Source organism: Crinia signifera, chromosome 3 (assembly GCF_055691185.1).
Source record: "Crinia signifera chromosome 3, ASM5569118v1, whole genome shotgun sequence".
In the NCBI taxonomy this organism is placed as follows: Eukaryota; Metazoa; Chordata; class Amphibia; order Anura; family Myobatrachidae; genus Crinia; species Crinia signifera.
In genome coordinates, this window is record NC_139219.1 from 146,119,073 (window position 1) to 146,138,333 (window position 19,261).

General features: G+C 47.4%; 1 protein-coding gene across 4 annotated transcripts in view; it reads left to right on the forward strand.

The window, feature by feature from the left end:
• Positions 1-19,261, forward strand: part of LOC146063853 (uncharacterized) — a 91,606-nt gene that overhangs the window by 49,951 nt on the left and 22,394 nt on the right. For all 4 annotated transcript variants that reach the window (XM_083176674.1, XM_083176676.1, XM_083176675.1 and 1 more), the window contains 2 exons: positions 3,738-3,896; positions 9,876-10,043. In XM_083176674.1, coding sequence (XP_083032800.1) covers positions 3,738-3,896; positions 9,876-10,043 — 327 coding nt within the window. The remainder of the gene's footprint in view (positions 1-3,737; positions 3,897-9,875; positions 10,044-19,261) is intronic.

The window sequence follows — 19,261 nt, forward strand, 5'->3', positions numbered from 1 at the left end:
GCTGCATATCAGTTGAGGAGATCCGGGGGGTGAGCACTATGGATAGCGAGGCCCCAGCTGAAGTGTTTGCGTCTTTTCTGGAAGGTAAATATTGGTCATGCCATAAACTTGTGCAAGTAATTATCGTAGAATGTCTCCTAATTGTGTTTATCTTTGCCCACAGACACCCCACCGCTTGGTGACGACTCTGTTCAGGAGGTGGAGGAGTCCGTGCCACCTGGCCCCAGAGGTAGGCCTGTGCAGCAGCAGGCATCGGGCCAAGCCGATTTGGCCGCCTTGGCCGAGGTGCTTGGGGACATCAACCAGCAGGGAGACTTGGCATCAGAACGGGTGCGTAGGACCGAGGAGATCCTGGCGAGCTTGGTCAGCACCCAGCAGTCCATGGCTGCGAGCATGCAGGCCATGGCTGCAAGTGCTCAGGTGCTGGCCGAGCAAGCCACCCGCCAAAATGATCTCCTCCTCCACCATAATGAGCTTATGGTGGAGCTGGTTACCAGCAACAGGGTCCTAATGGCATCCGTTTCTGGTGCATTACCAGCGGCAACACTCCCTGCTGGCAGGAGGGGTAGACCAGCCAACCCCTCCACATCATCTGCTCCACCTGCCCCAGCATCTGGCCGTCCCCGAAGAGCTGCTGCACAGGCCAAGGAGCCTACCAAGGCCAAACGTGGTCGGAAATGAACTTGTGGCTGCATTAATCTCTGCCGTTATGTGTTCCCAAATCTTCCATTGTGCTGTGTGTGTCAGCTTCTTGTGTCCAATCACGTGCTGAGGGGAACCAGCTGAGCCCTTGCTTCATATGTCCTTTGTGGTTCCCCTGTTGCCCTCTTTTGCCTGGCATTACTGTCAGCTGTACTTGAAGTGATGGCCATGGTACTATCTTGTGAAGTCCCCGGTTGTGTTCCAAATGATTCTGCTGATGGTGCATATGAGCCAGCTGCAGGTTGGCCTGCTGCAGAAGGGCCAGGTGTAGGGTGCCCTGCTGTTGAATGGTCAGGTGCAGCTTGCCCTGCTGTAGAAGGGCCAGCAGCCTCATCATTTCCCACTGGCTGCATGTGCAGTGGCACATAGGAGGTGCTGGAGTCCATCTGTGTGCAATTATATTTGTTTTGTATTATTATTTATTTTGCGGCATTCCTGCCATGTTGTTTATTGTTTGTATGTATTATTTTATGGTCATTGCATCACACTGCCATTGACTGTGACATGAATATAAATAAATGTGTTTACTTTACCCAAAATGTGTGGTTTCATGAGTACATGTCAAATACACATGTGTATTGCTAGTATTAATATTCTGTCATGTCCATTGTTAGCAGTTTGAAAGTGTCTGACAAGTACAGCATATGTGGGTGTTTAGTACGGGTTCCTTGAAGCAGCAATGGTTTCAATTAAAGCACTGACAAGCGTCCTATTAGTGAGTAATGAGTAAAGGAGTAGATTCTATTGGGTTCAGGTGTTAATGGTTGTAGTCATTAGGCGTACGTTCGCCTACCGCATGAACGAGTGGTGTACGCAAAGCAATAGTACACTTGTGGACACCGCACATTTCTGCCCTTTTTGATCGCGTGCATTCGGAGTGGTTTCCGAATGTACGCCCCCCAACATAAGTGTACTCCCCCGTGTCCGCCCATGTTTCCGCCCCGTTTTGCCCACTTTGAAACTACGCCCATGTGCCATTCCGCATGACGCCCATAATACGCCCATATTTCCCGACTGATTGCGGGCAACAGTTTTGGACGGGATTTTGCCGAACTGGTACGGAGTCTAGGCGTGGCACATGCGCGTTGCGTTCTCCACGCATGCGCAGACGGCGAAAAGACGCGATCCGTAAGAATGCGGTAAAGTCCGCGTCAATCAGAATAAGGGCCATGGAAAGGAAGAACTCCCGCCCCTGATCTACCCTCCTTCACTGCAATGCTGAGTAAGTCACAGGCTACTCAGACAGCTGCACACATGGGGTGTGATGGGGGATCCATTTGATGGTGAGTGATTGCAGGGATTTCCCCGTGTTTGCAAGGCTGCGTTCACATTTGCAGCCGTGCACAGGGGCAGGAATTCACTCTGGCAGGGAGGTGACTAACGAATCGCTGGGCTCTGAAGATGAGCAGCCCAACAATCAGGTCTGAAATAGCCCCTGGCCCGCTACCCTATGGGGCAGCAAGCACTTTTCAGTGTACTCGGTTTGCGTCATTAGGGCAACAGCCACTATTGGTTGACAGGCAAAAAACTGATACAAAAATCGACATGCATTAGGTTGACATGGTCAAAAGGTCAACATGAATAGTCTATGAGTTTTCCATGATTAAAAAAAAAAAAAGACTTTACCATCCCAGTGGGCATAGAGCAGGGGTCCTTAAACTACGGCCCGCGAGCCAGATGCGGCCCGCTGAGGACTTTTATGCGGCCCACCGGGTTATGTCAATAGCCCAAGCGCTGGCTCAACAAGGGAGGCGCGCGGCAATCAGTCAGTCACTCACTTGCCTCAAAGCTGGCTGGCGAATGGGCGGGCGGGGGCGTGGCCTGGGACATCAGGGGAAGCAGCAGTGTCTGCTGGTCCAACCCGTCTCCCTGCCTCTCTCCTGCTTAAGCTTCTCCTATGCCTTTGACGTCATTACGTCACACGCTGGAGAGAGGAGAGTAGCTTCCAGAGAGAGAAGCCGGACGGGAAGCCAGCAGGGAGGGAGCAGTGGCACTGAGCAGACACTGTATGGACAGACAGTATCCCAGTCCTCACACAGTCTACTCTTGACTGATTTCTTATTGTTAGAGGTGCCTTCTTTTTTATACTAATATAAATAAATGTATTTAAAATTATATATATGTACACATATATATATATATATATATATATATATATATATGTACACTACGCAGCATGCACTGTACATCCCCCACGCCTGTCTGTTGTGGTGGCTGCCGTTTCTGTTTTTACTATAGTCCGGCCCTCCAACAGTCTGAGGGACAGTGAACTGGTTCCCTATTTAAAAAGTTTGAGGACCCCTGGCATAGAGGGACGCAGTACACTAATTTGGTGTCCATGTTGACCTATGGCAACATAGACACCTTTTCCGTGTCCACCTTTTGACCATGTTGACCTTTTTATGTGTCCACCTGCTTGTCCACCTATTGACTGTCTACGTAATGATTCACACCTGAAGTACTTATTTACACACCTGAGAAAAGAGGTGACTCAGAAACTGTACTGTGTGGGTGTCATTCCGCTTCTGCTGATACTCCAACCAATTTGTTATGCACATGCATTCCATACATATATATATATATATATATATATATTTGTTCAGGGCATTTGTAGAATGTTTCTAATGCTGAGGCTTACAGCAAGATGAGTTGCATTATTGTATTTTGAATAATTTGTGCAAATGTCTAACAAAGACGTCATCAATCCCCGCCCCCAGCACTGGAAATACCCCGATTTGCGGGGCCTCTCGGAGGGGCAGGGCTAAACTGCACTATTTGCGTATTAAGCCCCGCCCCTCTCGGCGAAAAGAATCGCGGCTGGGCAACTGCTGGGGAGATCGGGAGGGTGAGGCAGAATTCGGGAGGATTGCCCACTTTTCGGGTGGGCAGGGACCCTCCTGGCCAATCCGGGAGGATAGGCAACCCTGATTTACAGTGACTATTTACTATTGCTGCTATAGTAAAAAAATGTATCCAAGATGCATTGTGTGAGTTTTGTGGGTGCATGCTTAAATGCTGCTTTGTGTCTATTACAGCAAAGGGCACTTAAGGAAGAAAATTATACACAAAGTTCTACGAGCGTCGCTCAGCTTTACAGTGTCAAGGAGAGGGAAGAGCAGCTCAGCAAGGAGGTAAAATGGCAGCAAGAACTCCTGCAGCAACAGAAGGAACATTTTAACAATCTGATGGTGCAGGTAATTGCAATGTAATACATTACAGCAACGTTTTGTCCCTGCTCTGTAGTCTTTTTCAAAAGAATCTAATTATAGAAAATTTCACATACAGTATCACAGAGACATGTCTGAATGAGAAAAATAGAATTATTTAGGGACAGACCGCCCATCTGACACTACTGGAAAAGGCCACAAGGGCCAATGGCCTGATGGGCTGTTCTGGCCACACACAGAGACCAGGGCTGGTGGAGCACTCTCCCTGGCTCACATAGACAGGGGTTAGCCATGCAGCTCCACCTCCTGGTGCTCTGCACAGTCACGCAGCATACAGAGACATGGGGCTGGCTAGGAGGCCTGCCCCATCACTCACAGCATGCCCACATTCCGTGTGCGCATACCACAATACAGTGCCAGGGATATTTACATTTATACATATCATCACACTTTAAATAGTACTTTTATGTAAGGAATCTAGGAAAGCAATTTGAGAAAAGGCTGATATACTGTAACAAGCAAAGGATTTAATGAGGGAAAGGGGTAGGTCCTAGCTGATGATAGGTGTTGGATGGTCCTGCAGTGTATCCAGTCTTCACCATTTTGGAGATCTGTAAGAGAATGGAGCGCCCACATTTTAGAAGTGTTATCGTGGATGCAGATGAATTCCAGCCTCCAGGGGATTTGGTGACATTTGTGATATGCTCAGATCCCATTTCATTAAAATTATTTGGATTATTCATCTGATTCACACTAACAATCGAGGAAGTCATGGGTGTAAAGATTAGTAGATAAGTCTAATTTATTCTATTTTAAAGTACAGTATGCGTTACCTCAGTCCCGCCTGACATTTTTCAAACACAGCCTGTAACATGACAGGCAGGAGCTGATTGGCTGGCTGTTAATCACTCTCCATTTTGTCACTTTTAAAGCTTAGTGCATCTGGCCCAAAGACAAAGATAAAGAGGCCATCTTGTTTTATGAAAAACTTATCTTTATCCTTAATACACACCTAGTTATAAATTACATAAGCAAAATTGGATTGCGGAACTGATGAACAAATCACAAAGAATGGCAGGAATGCTTCCAGGGGTTCCTGCTCCATTATCGATCATATACGCTGAACGATATGCACTACTACTGTAGATTGTAAGCTTGCAGCAGGGCCCTCTTACCTCCAAGTCTATCTGTTGTTACCCAGTTTGTTTTATCACTGTCTACTATTGTAAAGCGCAACGGAATCTGCTGTGCTATTGTCAGGACTGCCATGTATATCTTGTTTGGTCTGTGGTACCTCTGGTTACACAGAGGTGCTGCTGCTGTTATGTCCAGCTTGCAGTGCCTGTGTGTGGCCAGGGCTACTATTATCTTTGTTTGGTCTGAGGTGCCTCTGGTTACACAGAGGTGCTGCTGTTATGTTCACCTTGCAGTACCTGTGGGTGACCAGAGGTGCTGCTAGTGGGTTCTGCCTGCAGAGCAGTGTTCTCTGAGAGCAGTTCCAGCTGGTGTAATTAGCTGGACTGGGCTGCTCTCAGAGTGCCATTCCCAGCTGCAGCACATTCTGATCATTAAGGGGCCTGTCTCTGTGTGCTGCAGCTATTGGTTGGCTCTGGTTTAAAAACTGCTATTGCCCTGAGCTCAGGGCCAGTTATGGAGTTTTTGGGAGTTGTTTGGAGCCTTGATTCCTGTACCTTGATTCCTGTACCTTGATTCCTGTACCTTGATTCCTGTACCTTGATTCCTGTACCTTGATTCCTGTACCTTGATTCCTGTTCCTGATTGATTTAACCTGATAAAGCAGTGAGTTTTTATCCATCCTGCCTCCGTTTGTCTGTTCCTCCAGCAAGTATCATTGCTTCTTGTCGTGCAGTCCATTGGGACTCCTAACATTATAACTGGCCATACCGACTTGCTGGAGGGAGAACAGTGAACTTTGCTGTGTGTCATTATGGAGCCTAACCCATCTCAAAGCCTGGAAGATCAGATCAGAGACCTGGCCCGTATTATGGCAGGCTTGTATCGGAGGGTGCAGGCTTCCGGAGCAGTGTCCGATGTGCACCTCCCCAAAGCTGCATCCGATGCCTCAGCCGATGGTGTGCCCCCAGGAGAGGTGGCCGATCCCGTAGCTGATGGTGTGTTCCCAGGAGAGGTGGCCGATGTCGTTGCCGATGTCGTATATCGCAGTGGGTCCGATGTCCAGGTCTCCGCCAGAGGGTCCGATGTTCCGGTCTCCGCCAGAGGGTCCGATGTTCCGGTCTCCGCCAGAGGGTCCGATGTTCCGGTCTCCGCCAGAGGGTCCGATGTTCCGGTCTCCGCCAGAGGGTCCGATGTTCCGGTCTCCGCCAGAGGGTCCGATGTTCCGGTCTCCGCCAGAGGGTCCGATGTTCCGGTCTCCGCCAGAGGGTCCGATGTTCCGGTCTCCGCCAGAGGGTCCGATGTTCCGGTCTCCGCCAGAGGGTCCGATGTTCCGGTCTCCGCCAGAGGGTCCGATGTTCCGGTCTCCGCCAGAGGGTCCGATGTTCCGGTCTCCGCCAGAGGGTCCGATGTTCCGGTCTCCGCCAGAGGGTCCGATGTTCCGGTCTCCGCCAGAGGGTCCGATGTTCCGGTCTCCGCCAGAGGGTCCGATGTTCCGGTCTCCGCCAAGGAGCCCGATGTTCCGGTCTCCGCCAAGGAGCCCGATGTTCCGGTCCCCGCCAAGGAGCCCGATGTTCTAGCCCCAGGAGGGGGTTCCGTCTGTCTAGCCCCAGGAGGGGGTTCCGTCTGTCTAGCCCCAGGAGGGGGTTCCGTCTGTCTAGCCCCAGGAGGGGGTTCCGTCTGTCTAGCCCCTGAAGGGGGTTCCGTCTGTCTAGCCCCTGAAGGGGGTTCCGTCTGTCTAGCCCCTGAAGGGGGTTCCGTCTGTCTAGCCCCTGAAGGGGGTTCCGTCTGTCTAGCCCCTGAAGGGGGTTCCGTCTGTCCAGCCCCAGGAGGGGGTCCCGTCTGTCCAGCCCCAGGAGGGGGTTCTGTCCAGCCCCAGGAGGAGGACGCTATTGCCCTGGCCTCCGGGCCTGAGGACGTTATTGCCCTGGCCTTCGGGCCTGAGGACGCTATTGCCCTGGCCTCCGGGCCTGAGTCTGTTGCCTCAGTGGCCTCCGGGCCTGAGTCTGTGGCCTCAGTGGCCTCCGGGCCTGAGTCTGTGGCCTCCGGGCCTGAGTCTGTGGCCTCAGTGGCCTCCGGGCCTGAGTCTGTGGCCTCCGGGCCTGAGTCTGTGGCCTCCGGGCCTGAGTCTGTGGCCTCCGGGCCTGAGTCTGTGGCCTCCGGGCCTGAGTCTGTGGCCTCCGGGCCTGAGTCTGTGGCCTCCGGGCCTGAGTCCGTTAATGCCCATGTCATGGAGCATAAATTGAGAGCCGCCGTGTCGGCTGTCAGTCGCAATGTCCTTTCTTTTAGTACACTATCACTTGCCATGCCAGAGGTCCGTGAGGGTCCACCCGAAGTGCCAGAGGTCCGTGAGGGTCCACCCGAAGTGCCAGAGGTCCGTGAGGGTCCACCCGAAGTGCCAGAGGTCCGTGAGGGTCCACCCGAAGTCCCAGAGGTCTGCAAAGGTCCTGTCTGTCCAGTCCCAGAGGTCTGCAAAGGTCCTGTCTGTCCAGTCCCAGAGGTCTGCAAAGGTCCTGTCTGTCCAGTCCCAGAGGTCTGCAAAGGTCCTGTCTGTCCAGTCCCAGAGGTCTGCAAAGGTCCTGTCTGTCCAGTCCCAGAGGTCTGCAAAGGTCCTGTCTGTCCAGTCCCAGAGGTCTGCAAAGGTCCTGTCTGTCCAGTCCCAGAGGTCTGCAAAGGTCCTGTCTGTCCAGTCCCAGAGGTCTGCAAAGGTCCTGTCTGTCCAGTCCCAGAGGTCTGCAAAGGTCCTGTCTGTCCAGTCCCAGAGGTCTGCAAAGGTCCTGTCTGTCCAGTCCCAGGGGTCTGCAAAGGTCCTGTCTGTCCAGTCCCAGAGGTCCGCGAGGGTCCGTCTGATGTCCCAGAGGTCCGCGAGGGTCTGCCTACCGAGTATGATGATCTAGCCCCAGAAGGGGGTCCATGTATCATAGACCCAGGAGGGGGTCTTTCTGCCCTTGCCTTTGGGCATGAGGTCCCGTCTGCCCTTGCCTTTGGGCATGAGGTCCCGTCTGCCCTTGCCTTTGGGCATGAGGTCCCGTCTGCCCTTGCCTTTGGGCATGTGGTCCCGTCTGCCCTTGCCCTCGGGCATGAGGACCTGGTTGCGTCTGCCCTTGCCTTTGGGCATGTGGTCCCGTCTGCCCTTGCCCTCGGGCATGAGGACCTGGTTGCGTCTGCCATTGGATATGTCGATCATGGTGAAAAAATTTTCAGAGTGACCAAGATCCAGCCAGTGTCTGCCATCTCGGAGGTCCTGTCCACGTCTGATGTCCTGGTGGTGCCGGAATGGACTGTTGCTCTGCCCAGTGAGAGAAGCCTGAGCTTGAACTTCCAGAAGGCGTCTGGAATCCGCCTTCTCAAGGGGGGCATTATGTCAGGACTGCCATGTATATTTTGTTTGGTCTGTGGTACCTCTGGTTACACAGAGGTGCTGCTGCGGTTATGTCCAGCTTGCAGTGCCTGTGTGTGGCCAGGGCTACTATTATCTTTGTTTGGTCTGAGGTGCCTCTGGTTACACAGAGGTGCTGCTGTTATGTTCACCTTGCAGTACCTGTGGGTGACCAGAGGTGCTGCTAGTGGGTTCTGCCTGCAGAGCAGTGTTCTCTGAGAGCAGTTCCAGCTGGTGTAATTAGCTGGACTGGGCTGCTCTCAGAGTGCCATTCCCAGCTGCAGCACATTCTGATCATTAAGGGGCCTGTCTCTGTGTGCTGCAGCTATTGGTTGGCTCTGGTTTAAAAACTGCTATTGCCCTGAGCTCAGGGCCAGTTATGGAGTTTTTGGGAGTTGTTTGGAGCCTTGATTCCTGTACCTTGATTCCTGTACCTTGATTCCTGTACCTTGATTCCTGTTCCTGATTGATTTAACCTGATAAAGCAGTGAGTTTTTATCCATCCTGCCTCCGTTTGTCTGTTCCTCCAGCAAGTATCATTGCTTCTTGTCGTGCAGTCCATTGGGACTCCTAACAGCTATATAAGAAACTGTAAATAAAGAAATAAATAATACTGTAGGTTCTGCCGATAGATCTTCTTTTACATTAAAATTTAGAACACACCTATGCCCAGTCTCTCTGCACATTAGGGGGAAATTTACTAAAGAAAATTTGTAAAAAATAGGTGTATTTGTATCCAGAAATACACTTATTTTTTACATTTACTATCCCGAAAATACGGCAATTCGTATTCGTATTGATAGCACATCAATACGAATACGAATTGCCATATTTTCGGTATAGTAAATGTCAAAAATGAATGTATTTCTGGATACAAATACACCTATTTTTTTTACAAATTTCCTTTAGTAAATTTCCCCCTAAATCTCTGTGCAATCCACCTGGAGTGCAACATGGGTTTGCCAACTTGCAACTTCCTCCTCCTGTTCATGTGCTCCTAACTCTGAATTTGGCCCGCAGTATTCAGCTTTACTCACCAGACCAAATAAAGTGATGTCAGTAAGCTATTTCAAGTAAAATATTGACATAGTGTTCTGAACTGCTCAACACTTGAATTCCTCCTATAGAGGTAATGAGCCTTGTATTATGTAGAAAAGCAAACACTTCAACACCACTGATTATGGAGGGTGATAAACCACAAAATGCCATATATACTTGAGTATAAGCCTACTTTTTCAGACCATTTTGTATGCTGAAAAAGCCCCTCACTCGAGTCACTTATACTCGAGTGAGGGTCCCACTTGAGTCAATGAGTTTTCCCACATTTTTGTTGTAAAATTAGGTGCCTCGGCTTATATTCGGGTCGGCTTATACTTGAGTATATACGGTAAGTAAAAAAGAAATGTTCCACAATGCAGGTGTCTTTATTAACATACATTATCTATAATTTCAGAAATGTGTAGCTCATTATGTATTGTCTTTCCTTTTTCTAGATTGACTCAATTCTCAAAGGAAACAACCTTCAAGACTTACATAGCACCACTGTAAGTAGCCAGATTGCTGAATTACAAGCGATTTTTGCCAAAGAGGAGCAAATCAACACTGAATTGCGGAGAGACAAGACATTACTAGTAGACCATGTATCCAACTTGCAAACCCAGGTAATGTGAAAATTATATAATATCATTCTATATATTAAATCACAGGGGTTTCTTTAGGCAAGTTGAGTGTTTAGTAGCGATTTCATCACCGTTCTGTGTAACTCTCATTCAAGTTATTGATTCAAACAAAAGTACCGTATTTATCGGCGTATAACACGCACTTTTTTCCCCCTGAAAATAGGGGGAAAAGATGGGTGCGTGTTATACGCCGATATGTGCGTGTTATACGTCGATATAGCGAGGGAGCGCCGGAGCGGGCACCCCCAGAGGGACAGGCGGCAGGACGCCGCACACAATAAATACGCTGGTGCAACACTGGAGCGGGCACATGCAGAGGGACAGGCAGCCGGACGCTGTGCAGCGTCCAGCCGCCTGTCCCCCCGCATGCACCCGCTCCAGCACCACACCAGCACATCATGTGCAGCGTCCTGCCGCCCGCCCCCCCCGAAGGCACCCGCTCCAGCGCCACACCAGCACATCATGTGCAGAGTCCTGCCGCCCGCCCCCCCGAAGGCACCCGCTCCAGCGCTCATATTTACCGGGATTCTGTGCAGCCTGTACGGTACTTATGCGAGGAGGCTGGCTGCCAGTGTCTAAGATGGCTGCCGGTCTTTTACAGTCCTTTTACATTATTTACCTTATAAGTGGTAATAATATTAATAAAAAAAAGTTCTGAGTTACCCTTATTTTGCTTCAAAGTTTTTATTTAGAAATTTTACTTTTTTTCCTGAGATTTCCCTTTTAAAATGAAGGTGCGTGTTATACGCCTGTGCGTGTTATACGCCGATAAATACGGTATGTAGGAATTACTCCTACAAAACAGCACTTGCGCTTATGTTTGAGCTGCCAGGTCTTGTGGTTAAACGTATTGTGGGTATTTGCTTATGGAGGGGCAAAAAATAGACCGGCGCTTGCTTGGGGGATGGTGGGGAGGCAAAGGGGGGAGGGATGGAGGTTGAGAGACAATGGAGATGGAAAAGTAAAAAGAAAGATATAGATGAATTAAAAAATAATAAATAAAAATAATAATAATAATAAAATGAAATAAAATAAAAATAATAATAATAATATTAAGTGCAAATAACCAAATGGAAATGGAAATAAAAATAAAAATAAAATAAAATTAAATAAAAAGAAAAAATGAAAAAATGGCGATAATGTTTTACAGCCCCTTTGAGATATTTGGAAAGTCCCAGTGGTTAACCTGTACTGTGCTAACTCCTATTTAAAGTACCTAGAGTCCGTTATTGGAGCTCCCGTGGGCAGCAAAATGTAGCAGCGGCAATGCGCTGTTTGTTGTTTTCAGCGTGTCCGGGCTTCGGCGGGTGACGTCACCGTCTCTCCGGCGGCTTTGTATAGATAGCGAGACAGCGTCTGACAGGTCTTCTCCTTCTCTGGGGGATCTTTTGCAGCGGTCCAACGCGTTTCACGTCACTAGGACGCTTTTTCAAGGATGGGTTTGTTTAGTAAAACTCACTTTATATAGCAAAAACGGTGACGTCACCCGCCGAAGCCCGGACACGCTGAAAACAACAAACATCGCATTGCCGCTGCTACATTTTGCTGCCCACGGGAGCTCCAATAATGGACTCTAGGTACTTTAGATAAGAGTTAGCACAGTACAGGTTAACCACTGGGACTTTCCAAATATCTCAAAGGGGCTGTAAAACATTATCGCCATTTTTTAATTTTTTATTTTATTTTAATTTTTATTTCCATTTTCATTTGGTTATTTGCACTTATTATTTTATTATTATTATTATTATTATTATTATTATTATTTTTATTTTATTTCATTTTATTATTATTATTATTATTATTTTGGTACTCTTTACCTAGCACGGCGCCCACGATCTTGATCGTGGGCATCGTGAGGTAAAAAATCGCGTCGGTCGCGTCGTATGCGGGCTAAAGATGCCCGGACGCGACGCGATGTCCACGATTTCCCATTGAAAACCATGTTAAACACGGACATCGTGTCGGTCGCGTCGCGGCCGGCCATAAATGTGCACACGATGGCCGCGACGCGATGCCCACGATTTGCCATAGGAATCAATGTTAAAAGGCCCGATGGACACGATTTTCATGTTAAATGGCTGAATGGACCCGATTTTAGCATAGGAAACAATGTTAAATGGGCCTTAGAGCCCAAATACTTACCCTGAACTCTGAAATGGCCACCCCAATTGTTTACGCCACCCCACGATCAACGTCAACCCGAAGCGTGGCGAGCGCAGCGAGCCCGCGAGGGGCGGCGGTACGCGTCCTCCGACCTTTTCATACCCCCACTATCCACGTCGGCGTGGAGTTGAGAATAGAATAGTGTGGCGAGCGCAGCGAGCCACCGAGCCCGAAGCGTGGCGAGCGGACGCGGATACCTTCACAGTTATACGCGTCCCCTCGCGGGCTTCACAGGTGTCCGTGGCGACGCGGACACCTGTGAAGCCCGCGAGGGGACGTGTTTACCTGTGAAGGTATCCGCGTCCCCTCGCGGGGCTCGCTGCGCTCGCCACGCTTCGGGCTCGGTGGCTCGCTGCGCTCGCCACACTATTCTATTCTCAACTCCACGCCGACGTGGATAGTGGGGGTATGAAAAGGTCGGAGGACGCGTACCGCCGCCCCTCGCGGGCTCGCTGCGCTCGCCACGCTTCGGGTTGACGTTGATCGTGGGGTGGCGTAAACAATTGGGGGGGCCATTTCAGAGTTCAGGGTAAGTATTTGGGCTCTAAGGCCCATTTAACATTGTTTGCTATGGTAAAATCGGGTCCATTCAGCTATTTAACATGAAAATCGTGTCCATCGGGCCTTTTAACATTGATTCCTATGGCAAATCGTGGGCATCGCGTCGCGGTCATCGTGTGCACATTTATGGCCGGCCGCGACGCGACCGACGCGATTTCCATGTTTAACATGGTTTTCAATGGGAAATCGCGGGCATCGCGTCGGTCGCGTCGCGGCCAGACATAAATGTACCCGCGATGCCCGCGATGGGCGCCGTGTTAGGTAAAGAGTACCATTATTTTTATTTATTATTTTTGAATTGATCTATATCTTTCTTTTTACTTTTCCATCTCCATTGTCTCTCAACCTCCATCCCTCCCCCCCTTTGCCTCCCCACCATCCCCCAAGCAAGCGCTGGTCTATTTTTAGCCCCTCCATAAGCAAATACCCACAATTGATTCAAACAAGTCTTTTCTTATTATGCCGTCAGTACAGACAAGATTGCTGAGTGGGGAAGATGGATGTCCAGTCTAGGAGCAGAGGAGTGTAACCACATCAATTCTGTGATCACGTCCCCGTCTGAAAACTAATGCTAAGATAGGCTGTGGCTGGGGGTTCTCTGATAGCCAAGTCTGTCCCCCCTGCCCCCCTCCCCAGTACCGGTACCTTCCCAATGTCTTTGTTTCCCTAAATATAGGCATTCAATCAATAGACCACCCAGTTCTGAACCAGGACTGTGTAACTTTCGAAAGTATGTGATAATCTATTAGAGATCAGTGACATTTTCTATTCAATGTTCTCTTTTTAGCACTTTTCACTAGCAAAAGTCTTAAGTGTGTCAAGTGCAAACCAAACCATATCAAATAAATACAAAAACACAAATGTTGATTAGAATGTTACATCCTGCACAGCATTTTATTTTTGGGGAGCCTAGAATGCTTTCTGTGCTTTCTGGGATTTTAATTGTTCTTCCATACGGCCACCACTAGGTAACGCCCAGAGGACCAATAGATTATTTCTCAGTTCGGTGCGCTATGAGCCACGGAGAAACACATTTCTCGCAGCCCCCGGAAGAGGTGCGAGGGGACCCCCCCTTACACTCACTCATTCACAAAAGTAGCTCCAGCTACACTGTATGAAGACATATCCATATACTGCCTCTCTCATACATACTGTACATATAAATGTACACTGTTGTTACCATTCATACATACATGCACTGCCGCTCTCATACATACATACACTGCCGTTCCCATTCATATATACTGTACATGCACTGCCTCTCCTGTTCATACATACATGCACTGCCGCTCCCATTCATATATACTGTACATGCACTGCCTCTCCTGTTCATACATACATACATACATACACTGCCTCTCCCACTCATATACAGTATACTGTACATGCACTGCCTCTCCTGTTCATTCATACATACATACATACATACATACATACATACATACACTGCCGCTCCCATTCATATATTCTGTACATGCACTGCCTCTCCTGTACATACATACATACATACATACACTGCCTCTCCCACTCATATACAGTATACTGTACATGCACTGCCTCTCCTGTTCATACATACATACATACATGCACTGCCGATCACATACATACATACATACATACATACATACATACATACATGCACCCAGAAACCCCCCTGACAGACAAAAAGTGTTTTAAATGGTTTTAAACCCACTGCCGCGGCCCACAATTAAGCCCCGCACCCTGGAATCAGCCTCGCCCCCTTTTCGAACACCCGAGAATGGCGGGTTGTGAAGAAAACAGATAACCTGCCAAAAGAACACACAGCTGCTGCTGTGATTCCTGCAGGGCTCTGTCCTGTCCTCTGCTCCAAGTACTAGACACTGCTGCTGCTGCCCACTTCCTAGTTAATGTATGTATGTAAACAAAGTGTATATGTATGTGACATATATACATATATTAGTGCTGGGCAGAATAGCGCGCTATTATCATGTCAATGCCGCAGTACTATAATGGTGATAAAAAATGTAAACACGTTAATGAGCTGGGGGGAGCGTGTCTCTGACAGAGAAGACACGCTATAAGTACTCCTGCACCTCTAGTGTCTGTCACTGGAGGACTTCTAGTGGCCGCCTCCTTTGCGGCGGCAGCCATTTTGGGGTCAGGGTCTTTAATGCTGAGACTCTGCGCCTCCGCAACGCTGCTCCTTCCCACAATAAAAAACATTTTTGTTTTGATTTATTCCACTGCTCTATGAGGTTATACACTGAGCGCTGTATGTGAAACACCTTCTTTTGTATCTATTGTATTTCTGTTTGGGTATATTCTGGATGTTATACCCTTTGGTGTAATCACAATAGCTGCACTTTGTTTTAATTGCGCACCACTGTTGGTACTTCCTCTTTTTCTATGTATCTATAAAAGACTAAACTACTCCTCACATCTGAGGTGAAGTACCACCATTGACCACTAGAGGCCAGTCGAGGGACCAAATCACGTTGAAAGTAAAAGCAATTTTTGCAGGGATATTGATTTGTTTCAAACTTGCTGAAAATGGAGGGAGCTGTGGAAACAGATTGGCGGTAGGAGCAGATAGGGACTGGGGTTGCTCAAAGTGAAAGTACATTGCAGAAGACATCAGTTTGACAGACATATAACTAGTATGTATAGATGTTACTTTTTTTTTTTTAATAAAACTTACATCCACTAGATGGCAAGCTTACTTTGTTTGCTACGGAGACAAATGTTAAGCTAAAGTACATTTGCTGCTTCTTTTACTGCATGAAATCATGTAATTACTTCTAGATTGTGCCTTTTTTACCAATAGATCTTCCCCCTCTGTACTCTGTACTTAGAATTGTGTCATCATTTTAATTATTTATTTATTTATTTATTTGCAGTTTCTTATATAGCGCAGCAGATTCCGTTGCGCTTTACAATAGTAAACAGTGATAAAACAAACTGGGTAACAACAGACAGACATGGAGGTAGGAGGGCCCTGCTGCAAGCTTACAATCTATAGGATAATCCAGTGTTTAAAAAAAAAAAAAATTCTTGGCATATCTCTGCAGTCAATGAAGTTATGACGTAAATCAAGCTTTTCAGTTACCTGTAGAGAGGATGGGGGTAGTAGCTCATGTATGAGTCATTTCCATTGTTATTGTTCTATTGAATGCTGTCTGGTTTAATGTAAACTAAATATAGACATAATAATTTTGCTGACTATCTAAACATACAAAGTATTTTGAATGGAAGCCAACTAACATAGGATTCCAGTTAGATAAGAACTGCAAGAAGGAAGAGATTATCAGATGTTTGCAATAAACCCTGTATGTCTGCTAATTCCGTTTAGATTGTAAACTGTCATGAGTTTCAGGGGTTTTAAGCTTCCCTTCGGTTATCAATGTTGCTACAAGGGATTTGGATATACAATATTTTTCTCCCCACCTCTTTATCCATTATTTTCATTAATTGATTTATGATTATTTCATTTAGTTATTTCAGGTAATTGAATTAAGGTTATTTCTGTCACATTACAGTTCATTAAAGTGTAAGGCTCAGAGAATGCTCTGTGTGTCAGAGTTTTGCCATGGTGTACACCATATATATAAAATATGTTTAGGGTGATTTAGGACTCTGGCTATAATTTCAAACAATAAATGATAACTAAACTAGCACAAAAAATATATAAGATTGTTCTTAAAAGTCCAGATGAAACACTTGGCCCCATACTAGAAGAGGCTGATTTGGAGAGATAATGTGCATAAAAGGGTTCAATTTGAGATTAAAGTTAAGAAAATAATATATATGTGCATACCAGACAGATTCTTAATGTGCATGGGTGATTCGATATCTGTTCTGGTGTAATTTGTTCCTTCTAGGGCAGTGGTTCCCAACCTGGGGTACTAGTACCCCTGGGGGTACCCTGCAGACCAGTTGGGGGTACTTGAAAATAATATTGTTATTGGTGGATTATGAAAAGGTCTTTTGATGGCTGAAGAAGACCTATTGCCATGGAGACAAACCATGTTGTGTCATATGCCTGACCAGCAATCCACTAGGAGCTTCCCATGCTGCCCTCAGACATCAGCAGTCATCTGCCCAGCACTGACAAAGGTGGAGGGAGCAGCGTCATTAATCCTACCGGTGTTAGCGGGAATCCTGGAGATAATACACAACCACAAGTCTAGACACAGAAGGGCATGATTCCTTGCTGTATACTACTCCTCCGCTCCTCCTTAATATAAGGACATGCATAAGGATCCGCATACCGCTAAGTACTGTCCATATTTCAAAATGAGAGGAGGTGGTACTTATCAATGAAAAGCCTAATCAAGGGGTACGGGAGAGAAAAAAGGTTGGGAACCACTGCTCTAGGGTCAATGTGTCTGTGGAGATACTGAGATTTTTGCTAGTAAAAAATACAGCAATGGATTCCCATGCAAAACATTCTAATAATGTAAAACCACATGTATTTTGTGGAATAATGGGTGTACATTTATTTATTTAAGATACAAAAGTCCTCTAGCGGCCCGACTTTCTCCCAGCCATGTCACAAACTCTGGTGCCCACCGGGACAATATATTACAAGAAGACTTATATGGCGGCACTAGGAGGAATTTTTAAACTTGTATTGATCAAGTTACTGATCTCTGGAGCCATGGGATGGGAACCCTGCCCTTCTCCGATTCAGGGAGACGGGTAGGGTTAGGGGGTAGCGGAGAGGTGGGGGACAGCGATGGGAGATAGCGGTGAGGCGGCTGGGACCTGGGGGGAGCTCCGGTTGAAGGGGATGCTTGTGCGTATGCGGATTCAGGGGGGGGGGCATCCGGGCACGTCATTTCTAACTTTTTTTTCTCCCCACCGCCGGCGGCCCACCTGTTGAGCCGCCGATGGGTCTCTACTGCCTGCTGATGGAGCTTTTCAACGAGCCCAGCCCCACGTCGCTAACCCCTCGGGAACCAGAGATACCACTGTACAAAGCCGGAACATTTGGTCCTTGTTTCCTAGCATGGTGCCACTGATTTTAATTGCATGCAATCGGGTTGCAAAAATCGGGTCAATCGCATCGCATGCAGCCAAATTGCATGCGATGCGATTGACCCGACCGACCCGATTTTTTACATTGGGACCAATGTTAAATGGTCCCTGAAACCCGATTTTACATTGGCCCCAATGTTAAATGCCCCCCAGACCCCATTTTTCATTGTATGCCCCTCCATTGTTAATGCCATGCCACGATCAACGTGAACCCAAAGCGTTCTCTGCACAAGTTACATCTGCCCCACCTGCAGTGCACATGGTTTTGTCCATCTAAGAAGGATTTTGTCAGAAAGAGTGAACTAGAATAAGGCTTATAGTCCCCACTATTATGCATGTGGGAGTAAAGGTGGCCATACATCAGAAAGACATTGCACCCAATCATACAATCTCAATGGATTGTAAAATGGATTGTATGCAGATTGTGTGCAAATCGAGTGTACACAATGATACAATCACACAATCTCCCAGCCCTGGGTGATTGGAGGATTGGTCCTCTGATCTGCAGCACGTCAGATCAGAGGACTACGAATACAACTGAGTGGTATTTGTATTCTTAATACGAATGCATACGACTGGCAACAACCATATTTTTCCCAAAATTTATTAGTATTAAGTGGCCCTATATAAAGAGTAGGTAAATTCTTATTCTGCCATTCGTATTCTGCCTGATTCATATTTGTATTTACTTATTCACGGCCGCTAAATACAAATACGAGTTGGCAGCCTGCATGGATCAGTCAGATCCGTGCAGGCTGCAGTGTAAAAATAAATAATAATTTATAAAAACTGGCGTGGGGTCCCCCCACAGACATAACCAGCCCTGGGCTCAAAGAGCCAGGCCCTAGTTTAAAAATATCAAGGAACAATTGAAATAGGGACTTGTATAAATCCCTAGACTGTGGAATGATGATGGAACATTGAGTAGACTGTGGAACGATGATGGAATATCGACAGGACTGTGGAACGATGATGGAACATCAACTGGAATGCGGACTGATGTTGGAACATCGACAGGAGCTAGGCTGGAGACTGCTGAGGTGAGTAGTCCTTGCTGGACTCAGGAACACAGGAGCTGGGCAATTATGACAGGGAACAAGACTACACATGATTGGCAGCAGAACATCTCACACAGAGCTAGGACTACCACAGGTGCTAATTACTAGCAAGCCTAGTCTCTCTAGGAAGCATAATTGCAGTCTAATTGCAGCTGATGAGATGTGAAAAAGGGCAAAATGCGTTTTTTTGCTGTAAAATTGCACTGAAGGTGCGATTTTTTAGTAACGCCGGAACTCGCATCCAGATGTTTTCCCATTGTAAAGTATACAAATCGCATACTTAATGAAATGCGAAAATGTTACTAAAAATCGCCACACATGCAGACCAGGTTCTGACAGGCGAATTTGCCAGAACCATGCACATATCATTGAGATCTGTGCATGGTCCTGTCTTAAAAT